The 12,922-nt window shown below is 36.7% G+C and overlaps 1 protein-coding gene across 11 annotated transcripts in view; it reads right to left on the bottom strand.

The window, feature by feature from the left end:
- The window catches only part of ANKIB1 (ankyrin repeat and IBR domain containing 1), a 210,620-nt gene that overhangs the window by 85,942 nt on the left and 111,756 nt on the right, over positions 1-12,922 (bottom strand). For all 11 annotated transcript variants that reach the window (XM_054692328.1, XM_054692331.1, XM_054692327.1 and 8 more), the window contains one exon: positions 1,904-2,179. In XM_054692328.1, coding sequence (XP_054548303.1) covers positions 1,904-2,091 — 188 coding nt within the window. In that variant the 5' untranslated portion in view covers positions 2,092-2,179. The remainder of the gene's footprint in view (positions 1-1,903; positions 2,180-12,922) is intronic.

Below are 12,922 nucleotides of genomic sequence, written 5' to 3'. Positions count from 1 at the left end.
CCAGCGCTCAATCCCTGCGCCACCAGGGAAGGCCCGACCTAAATTATTAATGGAATTTTTCTCATTCATAAATTCTGATCATGAAAATACTTCATTATATAATAATTTTATAAAACTATGATTTACTTGTGTGAGATATTATGCTAGATGCTGAAAGAAGAAAGTGCTTTTTAAAAAGTTATAATTTATATAAGGGATCATGCTCAGTGAAATAAGTCAGAAAGAAAAAGAAAAATACCAAATGGTCTCACTCATAGCAGGAATCTAGAAAACCTAAATAAGGGACCAGGAAAAAGACTAATTAACACAGAGTAAAAATCAAAATCAACAAGCAACTATAAACCAGAGACACACTACGGGGGTGGGGAGAGGAAGGATTAGGGTCAAAATAAGGGGGGGGTGCAATTATACAGGGAGTATAACCAAAATGAAAATGCATGCATTGTGCAAAAATGAAAAATGATGTAAGAATTATATAAAATAAAATATTAAAAAAAGTTATAATTTATATAAGTAAAGAGTAGATATATAAAATTCATAAAACTTGTACTTTTATTTATAAGCTTATAAATTATAACCTAATTTAAATATTATATGTTTATATTTAAAATATGTTTTAATATATGTAAGTTGGATATGAGATCAGGTACATCATATAAGAAACACAAACATATGTACCCTATCACACTACAGGGCGGAGAGGAGGGAGTAGGATCAAAACAAGGGAGCGGTGAGAATTGTATAGGTACTATAACCAAGATGAAAATGCAAATTGTGCAAAAATGAAAAATGATGTAAAAAATATATAAAATTAAAAACATAATAAAGAAAGAAAGACAAGGAAAAAAAAAGATAAAATGAAAATTTAAAAAAGAAACACAAACAAAAAGGAGTCATAGAAGTAAAAAGTTCAAAAAGATGTGGGCCCCATGGGTTGTCACATGCTCAGGACCTTGAAGAAAGGGTAAGATTTACTGGATAAGAAAGATGAGAGGAGAGGGCCAAGTAGCAGAGAGAGAGAGCAGCATAAACATGGCAGACAGAATACACAAGGCATGTTTCAGAGACACCAAAAAGAGCAGATTAATTTGAATAACGTCTTCTGTGAAAAGAAACAGAAAAATGAGTAAAAGTATTTTTCATTCAAGTTCTAAAGAGCTCTGAATTTTAGGAATTATAATACAAAGTAGTGTTAATTTTTCCTTCTCTTATAGCAATAAACTTTCAAAGTTGCAGAATTTACTTCTAAAAAAATAAATTTGTTTTGGGTCTACTTTTCTATCTTTTGCTTCTTTCATTTTAAAAGCTAGCAAGTATCAAACTGAAATCCTATATAATTAGGTAAGACTTTTCAAATAAATACAATTTCTTCAAATAAATACTCTTCAAATAAATACAATCAGAGTTCTTTTTAAGTTTTAGGGAAATGTTTTGCTTGTAGAAAAGTCTTTCAAATAATTGAACCCCACTTTAAAAAAAAATGTAAATTCAAAACTGATCATGACAAGGTAAGGTACATTCATTTATTTTTCAACTTAAACTATTTAATCAGAGCTTAGAACTTTGCCACAGGCAGCATTCCCTGAAATTTTCTGATAGCTAATAATTTCTAGAGTTGAAATGTTAGAAATTAAATACTATTATCAAAAATTCATATTATGAAACCTACTGAAGATGAAATATATTTACAACAAGAAGAATATGTGAACCGAACTCACTTTGAGTATAATTTAGGCATAATAACAAAGTTGCACTTAATAATTTAGGCATATTTGGTTTTAGAAAGTTTAATTCTCTACAACACATTATAACATACGCACATGTATGTACATACCTTCAAAGATCAGGGTTTGTTTTTTTTTTTTAACTGATTTATTTTCATTCGGTTTACAGTTACACTTACCCTAATATTCTATTCATTCCATGTCTAGCAGCATAGTGTAGCGGAGTATTGTGTTGATAAGGTTCCCCATAAGATGTATTTGGATCAAGAGATTCTTTTAACTGAGGGTTGTTTTCATATATTTGGCAGGCCAGGTTTTCATCACCATTGATGAGTGCTTTACGGAATTTGGTGGTTGTGTTTCCCATGTTTTGTTTTGAATTCTGATAGGTAGTGGCACTTTTTTCCTTTTCCCTTCAGCCACTTCTTGAATACCCCTGCAACATGTTTCACATTCTAGTGGAGAAAAAAATTAGCAAATTAGACTGTAAAACAATAATTAGGAAGCAGTAACATAAAGAAATAATATCACAGTTAGGAATGTTAATAAATCTAGAAAGCATATATAAGGGAACAGATGTTTTACCAAATTAATCTTAATAGCAAAGAAAATCTCAAATATGTAACATTACCAAAATAAACTTCTTGATAAACTAACATTTTCCCACATGGAGACTGTTAAAGGTTTCACAGATTGCACTTTGCACTATAAAAATGATCTACATACATGAACTTTTCGATTTTCTTCTTCACATTGGCAGAAAATGAGTTTGACTGAATTTTATGGTTGAATACACTTAATCTCTGTATAAGTTGTGTATAAATCGGATTCAACCAATTTGTAGGACAATGACAAATGTAAGGAATTTTGCTCAAATAAGAACTGGATGTTAAATTACAGAAAGGTAAAAGTAAAACTGCTCAGTACTTATAAGGATATCAGGGAAAATATTTTAAAATATAAATACATACACTTACATAACTCACTAATCAAATAGTTGCAGCAAACTAATACAGCTGATTATAACTGATTTTATATAGAACAAAGGAAACAGTGATTATTCTACCTTAAGACCAATAAATTTATTTCATTCCTCTCTAAAGAATTTAAAACAAGGGAAGACATCAACAGTTTATGCATACTATATTTGGAAAGAGGCTATGATGAACACGTGAGCCTTTACTATTGAAGCAATATAGGTGAGTGGGAAAAGGACATGTGAAAAATAACAAAGTTTGAAATCTCACTTGCCAATATTATATGTGTAATTTTGAGCCAGTTATTTACCCCTCAAAAACTTCGTGTTTCTAGCTGTACAGTAAAGAAAAATGATCCTTTCTTAAGAATGGCTGTCAGAATTATTTTTTAAAGTACCTACCACAGTCTTTGACTAATAAATATGCTCAATAAATGCTAGTTTTGGGGGGGGCGGAGCAACATGGCGGCGAGGAGACACTGCGAGTAAGATCTCCCATTAAAAAAAGTTAATAGGGAGGAAAAGCGGCAGGTCCCAGTGAGAACCGGGACACGGAAGATAAACGGGTGACGCCAGCAAACTGCCCGAAGAAGAAAGTTGCCATAAAAGAGGACCAGAAGGGAGGGAAGCGCAGAACCCTGCTCCCCTCCCCCGCCCACAGAGGCGGCACTCTCCCACCGCAGAGAGGAGGGAAACAACAAACTAAAACGGCCAACAAGAACAAACTAGGCAGCAAGCGGGACTGTGAGTGGAAAGGAACTATTGCAGCCACCACACCCTGTGAACGGGAGCTGTGGAGAACCCTGCAGGATCCGCCGCGGCGGTGAGCGAACGGCTCCGGGCGCCATTAGAGAAGAACAAAGACCCCGGGAGACGCGCACACAGCCCGGGCTGCCCGTAAGCTTGCGCGGGAAAGCGGCGCGCTTGAAAAGCAAGTGCAGACCGGGATCGCCGCTGCCCAGGTCCCCGCGCCTGCAACCTAGGCTTGCGGGGAGACACGCGGAGGCCCTCACGGGGGTGAAAGTCCCTCCCTGAGTGAGCAGGAACCAGGCGCCCAGGCACGGGAGCGGGGTGCAAAAGGCGCCATTCCTGCGCCACTGAACTGGGCTACAGCCCGCGTCCTGGACCTGAGGGCTTTGGAACTGAGACCCGGGGCACGAAATTTGGGGCGTGAGTTCTCCACGACGGTGGGGCACAAGGCAGACACAGCACCCCAAAGCTGTTGAGGTTTACCCTACCATTCCCGCTCTGTTCCCTGTCCCACGGGGTGGGGGGGGGCAAAAAACAGCCCCCCAAGGACAATAGGAGAGATCTCTGGCGCCACCTAGCGACCAGAAAAAAAAAGACACTAACACCCCATAGAACAGGAAATTTCTTAAGACTGCTTGAAAAGGGCAGAAGGCTTCCGGAGGACCAGTGGCCAGCGGGGAAGTTAGCCCACGCCAGGCCCCTTCCGACCAGCAGTCTGAGCCACAGAGGGAGCAGGCACCCAAGTCCGGGGCAGACCGGGTGCGCAGAAGAGTGTGCCTGAAACCGGAGGCGCAGGGACTGCATCCCGCTTCGCCATTTTAGAACAGGGACATTTCTTCTTCAGTAAAAACTGCCTAAAACCAGCAGAAAGCTGCCCCAGAAGCCAGAGATGGCTCCTGGAGGAGCCAGAGGGGAGCGGAGAAGTTCACCCAAGATGCCACCCAGTCCGAGCAACACAGTGTCCCAATGCATACGACAAATTAGAAAACAGACAGTAGGGAGCAGAAGAACCACACGCAACCTAACAACTCCTCAGGAAAGAAGCACACCACAAAAAGAAAACCACTCCCCAGATTGCAACGACAGCAACTTGGAAGAACTTCTGAGCCTTTCAGAAAGAGAATTTAAAATTGCCATGATTAAAAAAGTGATAGATCAGAAGAAGGAAATTGAGTCCCTAAAGAGGGAAAACAATGGTCAGAAGAATGAAATTGAGTCCCTAAAGAGGGAAGTAAAAGAAATGCAGGAGATCAAAGAATTAATGGAGGAACTAAAGAACTCTGGGAAAAGCAATGAAAGCAGGATAGATGAAATGGAAGAACGAATAAGTACTCTTGAAGACACAGAAATAAAAAGAACCAAAACAGAAAAGGAAAGAGAAGTACGAAGGAAAAAGAATGAAGAAAGACTTCGGGAATTATCTGACTCCATGAGGAAAGGAAATATAAGAGTTATAGGATTTCCAGAAGGAGAGGAGAGAGATGTAGAAACAGAGAAAATATTCCAGGAGATAATTGAAGAGAACTTCCCAAATGCGAAGAACGAGCTGAAAATTGATATACAAGAAGCAAGAAGAACACCAAACTTCCACGACGAAAGGAAAAACACAGCAAGACACATAATAGTAAAGCTCCCAAGAATCCAGGACAAGAAAAAAATAATGAAGCTGACAAGAGGGAAGAGACAGATAACATTCAAAGGAAAACCAATCAGGCTGACATCAGACTTCTCTGAAGAAACACTACAGGCAAGGAGAGAGTGGAGGGACATAGTCAACAGACTCCAAGAAAACAGATGCCAACCAAGAATACTCTATCCCGCAAAGCTCTCTTTCCTCCATGAAGAAAGAATATGGACCTTCCCAGACAAAGAGAAACTCCGGAATTTCATTAAGACTAAACCCCCACTCCAAAAAATACTACAAGGGATCCTAAAGCCAGAACCTCAGAGGGACGAATAACAACGAAAGAAGACCCAAAAAAAAAAAAAAAAAAAAAAAGTTATTAAAAGAATAAATAAATAAAATCAAAGGAAAGACAAACACAATGGCAATGGCAAATACCGATGCTAACATATCAATATTAACTCTAAATGTAAATGGACTAAACTCTTCAATAAAAAGACACAGAGTTGCAGCCTGGATTAAGAAACAAAACCCAACCTTTTGCTGTCTCCAGGAAACACATTTAGCTACAAAAGATAAAAATAGGCTCAAAGTCAAAGGATGGAAAACAATCCTACAAGCAAATGGGCCAAAAAAGAAAGCAGGAACAGCTAACTTATATCAGATAAAACAGACTTCAAACTCAAAAAAATTAAAAGAGACCCCAATGGTCACTACATTATGATCAAGGGGACAATACTTCAAGAAGAAATAACACTCATTAACATATACTCACCAAACGAAAGAGCACCAAAATATATCAGACAACTGTTGTCCTCTCTGAAAACAGACATCAGAGAAAACACATACGTAGTGGGAGACTTCAACACACCACTATCAACAATGGATAGATCAACAAGACAAAAAATAAGTAAAGAAACTAAAGCTCTAAATAAGGACCTAGAGCATTTGGGCTTAACAGACATCTATAGAACACTAAACCCCAAAAAAACGGAGTACACATTTTTCTCAAGCGCACATGGATCATTCTCCAGGATCGATCACATACTGGGGCACAAGACAAACATCAACAGATACACCAAGATTGAAATCATACCAACCATCTTTTCTGACCACGAAGGCATCAAACTAGAAATAAACCATAAAAAGAAGGCAAGGAACTATCCTACCTCATGGAGATTAAAAACACACTAATGGAAGACCACTGGACTAACGAGGAGATCAAAGAAGAAATTAAAAAATTCTTTGAATTGAATGACAAGGAGGACACCAATATCCTAAATGTATGGGATGCAGCAAAAGCAGTAATAAGAGGAAAATATATAGCAATAGAAGCTCACATCAAAAAACAAGAAAGAACTCAAAGAAACAACCTAATCTCGAAGCTCAAAGATCTAGAAAAAGAACAACAAAAAAAACCCCAAAACCAGTAGAAGAAAAGAATAATAAAAACCAAAGCAGAAATAAATGAAATTGAAACTAAAAAAACAATCCAAAGATCAATGAAACCAAGAGCTGGTTCTTTGAAAAAATAAATAAAATAGACAACCCCTAGCCAGGCTCACAAAGGAAAAAAGGGAGAAGCACAAATACACCGGATCAGAAATGAAAGAGGAGAAATCACAACGGACACAGCAGAAATCAAAAGATAATCAGTAACTACTATGAACAGTTATATGGAAACAAGTTCAACAATCTAGAGGAGATGGACAAATTCCTACAACTCTACTATCACCCAAAGCTAGATAAAGAAGAAATAGAACACCTAAACAGACCAATTACAATTAGCGAAATTGAAATGGTAATCAAAAACCTCCCCAAAAACAAAAGCCCAGGACCTGATGGATTTACAAATGAATTCTACCAAACATTCAGAGACGAATTAGTGCCTATCCTTCACAAACTCTTCCAAAAAATTGAGAAGGAAGGGACAATACCAAACACGTTCTATGAAGCCAATATTATACTAATACCAAAACCGAATAAGGACAACACAAAAAAGGAAAACTACAGGCCAATCTCCCTAATGAACACTGATGCAAAAATCCTCAATAAATTTTAGCTATCAGAATCCAACAATGTATCCATAAGATAATTCACCACGACCAAGTTGGATTCATTCCAGGGACACAAGGATGGTTTAACATCAGAAAATCAATCAACGTTATCCAACACATCAACAAAAAGAAATATAAAAACCATATGATAATATCAATAGATGCTGAGAAAGCTTTTGACAAAGTGCAACACCCATTCATGATAAAAGCCCTTGAAATTCTTGGATACAAGGAACATACCTCAACATCATAAAGGCCATCTATGACAAGCCAACAGCCAGTATCATTCTCAATGGTGAAAAGCTGAAAGCAATTCCATTAAGATCTGGAACAAGACAAGGATGTCCACTCTCACCACTGCTTTTCAATATAATACTGGAAGTCCTAGCCAGAGCAATAAGACAAGAGAAAGACATCCAAGGAATCCAAATAGGAAAAGAAGAAGTCAAACTATCACTATTTGCAGATGATATGATAATATACATAGAGAACCCAAATCTCCACAGAAAAACTAATTCAACTCATCAATCAATTCAGTAAAGTGGCAGGATACAAAATCAACACGCAAAAGTCAGTAGCCTTCCTATACACAAACAACAAATCTGAAGAAGAAGAAATCAAAAAAACCATCCCTTTTATTATCGAAACAAAAAAAATCAAATATTTGGGAATAAATCTAACAAAAGCGGTAAAGGACCTATACAAAGAAAACTATAAAACACTGTTAAAAGAAATAGAAGAAGACACAAAGAAATGGAAAGACATCCCCTGCTCATGGATTGGAAGAATAAACATTATTAAAATGGCCATCCTACCAAAAGCAATATACAGATTCAATGCTATTCCAATCAACATTTCAATGTCATTCTTCAAAGAAATAGAACAATTATTGATGAAATTCATATGGAATCACCAAAAACCCCGAATAGCCAAAGCTCTACTGAAAAAAAAGGAAATGGAGGCATCACACTCCCAGACTTCAAACTATACTACAAAGCCATAATCATCAAAACTGCATGGTATTGGAACAAGAACAGACATACAGACCAATGGAATCGAATAGAAAATCCAGAAATAAACCCACAGATTTATGGTCAACTAATCTTTGACAAAGGAGCAAAGACTATGCATTGGAGCTAAGAAAGTTTGTTCAATAAATGGTGCTGGGAAAACTGGGTCGCTACATGCAAAAGAATGAAGCTTGACCACTACCTCACACCATACACAAAAATCAACTCAAAATGGATTAAAGAACTAGACATAAGACCTGAAACCATAAAATACATAGAAGGAAATATAGGCGAAACACTACGGGATTTGCACATCAAAGACATCTTTAGAGACACATCACCCAAAGCAGTGATAGTGAAGGCAAAGATAAACAGCTGGGACTACATCAAATTAAAGAGCTTCTGCACAGCAAAAGAGACAATAACAAAAACAAAGAGAAACCCCACCAACTGGGAGAACATTTTTGCACCCAACACTAATGATAAAGGACTGATCACAAAAATCTGCAAAGAGCTGATGAGACTCAACAAAAACAAAGAAAGTAATCCAGTCAAAAAATGGGCAGAAGAGCTAAAAAGAAACTTCTCTGAAGAGGAAATGCAAATGGCCAACAGGCATATGAAAAAATGTTCAACATCACTTGTCATCAGGGAAATGCAAATCAAAACTACCATGAGATACCATCTTACACCAGTGAGAATGGCACATATTAAAAAAACTAGCAACAACAAATGTTGGCGAGGGTGTGGAGAAAAAGGAACTCTTCTGCACTGTTGGTGGGAGTGCAAACTGGTCCAACCACTGTGGAGAGCTGTGTGGAGATTTCTGGACCTACTAAACATAGAGCTTCCATATGATCCAGCAATTCCACTCCTAGGTATTTACCCAAAGGACACAGAAACATCAATTCCAAAGAGCACCTGCACCCCTATGTTTATAGCAGCACTGTTTACAATAGCTAAGCTTTGGAAACAACCCAAATGCCCAAAAGTAGATGACTGGATCAAGAAGATGTGGTACATATATACCATGGAATATTACCAGGCATTCAAAAAAGATAAACACATGCAATTTGCAGCAACATGGATGGTGCTGGAAGGGATCATGCTCAGCGAAATAAGCCAAAAAGAAAAAGAAAAATACCGGATGGTCTCACTCATAGCAGGAATCTAGAAAACTTAAATAAGGGACCAGGAAAATGAATATAAGAAAGTGAAAAATCAAAATCAACAAAAAACTATGAACCAGAGACACTTTTTGGGGGGGGGGGGCGGGAGGGGAAGGATTGGGGTCAGAATGGGGCGTTTGCAATTGTATGGGGGAATATAAAAATAAAAAAAAAATAAATAAAAAAAAAAGAGTACACTTGACACTAAAAATAAATAAATAAATAAATAAATAAATAAATAAATAAATGCTAGTTTTGTTCCATTCCAAAAAATGATTATGAATCTACTCTTAAACTATGATCAACACTGTAACAGGAGGGCCTTCCTGGAGGCGCAAAGGGTTAAGACTTAACCTATGAAGCTGTCCATAGCCATTGTAGCATGAGTTCGATCCAGGCCAGGAAGCTACACACATGGCACAGCAGACCTCTCCTGACAGGCTTGCTGCTTCCCAGTATTTCAGTCAATCTGCCTGCTCTGTTCCCACTCTGTCTCTGGTGAATCCTCTCACCCCCCACGCACCTGGCCTGTACCCCAGCTCTTGAACGCATAAATAAATCTTTAAAAAAAAAAAAAAAAGACAAACTAAAAAGAAAACTTGGAGGTAGAAAACTAGTGTATCCTGTTACTCAATTAGCACAAAGGTAGGTTGGACTGAAATACATTTTTTAAAAAAAGTTAGAAATACTTTTTCAATGCAAGCTTTGTACAGGACAGCAACAGTTCCAACAGAATACAAATTAAAGGACTGAAAAACAAGAGTTGTTTTCTTAAGTCTCCTATAAAGAGAGGATCTCAACCTTAGTTACACATTTAATAATGTGAAGAACTTTAAAACGTCCACTGGCTAAACTACATCTAGACCAATTAAATTAGTGTCCAGGGAGTGGCACCCAGTATTAGCATTTACATTCCTTGGGAGATTTCAGTGTGCCCATTCCACTGTATAAAGGGTTATATCTGAGTGTGGAGATGAAGGTGAGCAGGTAGAATAATAGTCCAAGTTTATTTTAGACATATGCACTATCTATTTATTATAGCAGCACATTTTTTTGTTCTATATCCGTATTTAACAAGATCACCATTTAGGCCTTTGAAGGAGTCCTTGCTATTGATAAATATGTACACACTGAAGCTTTTGAAACATGAGCAAAGAAAAAGGACAAAACCTCAATCTACCTACTGGAAGAGAATCAGTTACCACCATACTATTTATATGTAAATAAGCATATATGCAAAGTATACAATGTGTATATACACCATTTTTACATATATAATTCCATCATACTAAGTGATTTAAATTTATCTATTTTTCAGAGAGTTGCAGAACTTTTAGCCTAAAGTACTACTCCTTTATCACCTCATCTTGAGTGTAAAGAACAAAGCCCTCCCTCCCATACTCTCTGCTTATCACAACACACTAGAGCCACTTGGGGGATTTTATTACTAGATTTTATTACTTTTTCTATCATTTTCCATGGAATCTAAGAGTTATACATTTATTCTCAGTGAAATAATTTGTTTTATGCACTGCTGTACTACTTTAAAGAACTGCATCGTCAAGATTTATTTTCTTTAGTGAGAATTCCATTAAGTTTATTGAGTATTTTCACCTATAACCAATATAAAGGCTATCATGGGTATTCTGAAGTTTCTTTCCAAAGGACCTGGAAACTTTCAGCTGTTTGGTCCAAATTAAAAACATTTTTGGAATTTTGGATTAGATTAATAAATAACATGTTTTCTTTGATTTACATTATTATATTTGTGAAATGTTCTATAAGAAAAGTAACTTCTATCCAAGTGAAAAAATAAGTATCTAGGAAAGCAATGATATCTTGGGTACTTAAAAATAACAAGGCACTTTTTAAAAAAATCAGTAATATTCTAAATGTGCTGCATTAAACATTACTGTCACTCATGTTGAAAAGCATAATGGCATCTAGAAACCTTTTTGTGATTGTAAGTTGTTTTCAAGTCTTTTTCACTTTTAAATTTTGAGTTCAGTAAACCAGAAAGTCATCAGGAAATGCATTATTAGGAACAGTTAAAGCTCTATTTGCTCTGAGATTAATTCTCACAAATCTTGCCTAGAAATTTGCCAGATGTGTCTTTTCACTTTTTCATAGCTACAATTAATATAAACTAAAATGACTCTTTCCTCTTCACTTTGATCAAAACAGTTGAAGTAGTATTTCTCCAACTCCAAGATAAATCTATGTTCAGGGTTTCATGATGGACTATCAAAGAGATGAAAGAAATTCCTTATTTTGGACTTCCACATTTTTTTCAGAAAAATCTGAACTGTTGCTAAAAATACAGTATGGTTTAAGAGATTTGGTGCCTAATCATAATTGAAATTAAACGTGGCTTTACTCTTGGTAAAAACTTGGAAGTTCATGAGTATCTACAGTCTACATGAAATTGAATATTAGAGAGTATGAAAATGATCTAAGCTGAGAAAGATCTTTTAACAAAATAAGCAACTTTCTTTTACATGTATTCCAAGATTAAAATTTACTTTGCTTATGACAATATCTTCATATAGCAGCATTCAAAATAGACAGGTACACAAACACAAAGGTATTCTCATGATAGTACTAAAATCTATGTTGCAGTTTGCCTGAGATTTCTCTGCAACCAAGGAAAAGGATATAATCCAACATATTCTGGCTCCTCTTGGCATCTTTTATATCTGTCTAGCTTTCACAGTGTAGAAAAGAATTAAAAATGAAAGAAATGAAAATAGCTGCAAAGGGCAGCAGCTGACTGCTTCCTTTTGCCAAACTGGCAAATGAACACTGGAAATAGCTAGCATGACATTCACAAGTGGAAAATTGTCCCAAACGTGGGATACAACTATATGAAACATCATTTTTTCTTTTTCCATTAAAATAATATCTGTCATTATCTGTAATACCTACAGAAGTATAATGTTCTACACAAGTAAATTTTTCAGGTAGTTGACATTTTTCTTAGGCAATCTGCAACTTTCATACATTTGATTTTCCAAGTATTCAAAATGTTATAATTTAACTCTCCCTTCTCAACTACTTTTCATACTTTGAATTCAGAATTTTTTTTTTAAGATTTATTTACGCATACAAGAACTGGAGTACAGGCCAGAGATGGGGGGCTCGGTGTAAAGGATTCACCAGAGACAGAGTAGGGAACAGAACAGGCAGACTAACTGAAATGCACTGCTGAGGGAAGCAGCAGGCAAGACAGGAGAGGTCTGCTGCACTATGTGGGTAGCCCCCTGGCTGGCTGGGGATAGAACCCGTGCTGCAATGGTCTTGGACAGCTTCTCAGTGCTGTGCTTAACCCCTTTGCGCCTTTGAGTTTTATACAGTGCTAAAGAAAATTAGCATTTCAGGTTCTAATGCTATCATCCTGTCAGTGAATAGTTTAATTTCAGCAACTCTGCCAGCTCTGACAATTCATTAGTTTGCTTTCATAAATTTGAGTATCATATTGTCCTTATTTCACAAACGTAAGTAAAGATGTTAAATTGAAAATGTTTTACCTTGCTATTAGGAAACGATACAACTGGGGAAAAGACAAAATTATTTATGCCCCCAAAGGCAAATCTTTAGCTTCCCTAACTTAAA

This window comes from Talpa occidentalis, unplaced genomic scaffold, assembly GCF_014898055.3.
Source record: "Talpa occidentalis isolate TD23 unplaced genomic scaffold, MPIMG_talOcc4v2.1, whole genome shotgun sequence".
NCBI lineage: Eukaryota > Metazoa > Chordata > Mammalia > Eulipotyphla > Talpidae > Talpa > Talpa occidentalis.
This window is presented reverse-complemented; position numbering and strand designations above follow the sequence as displayed.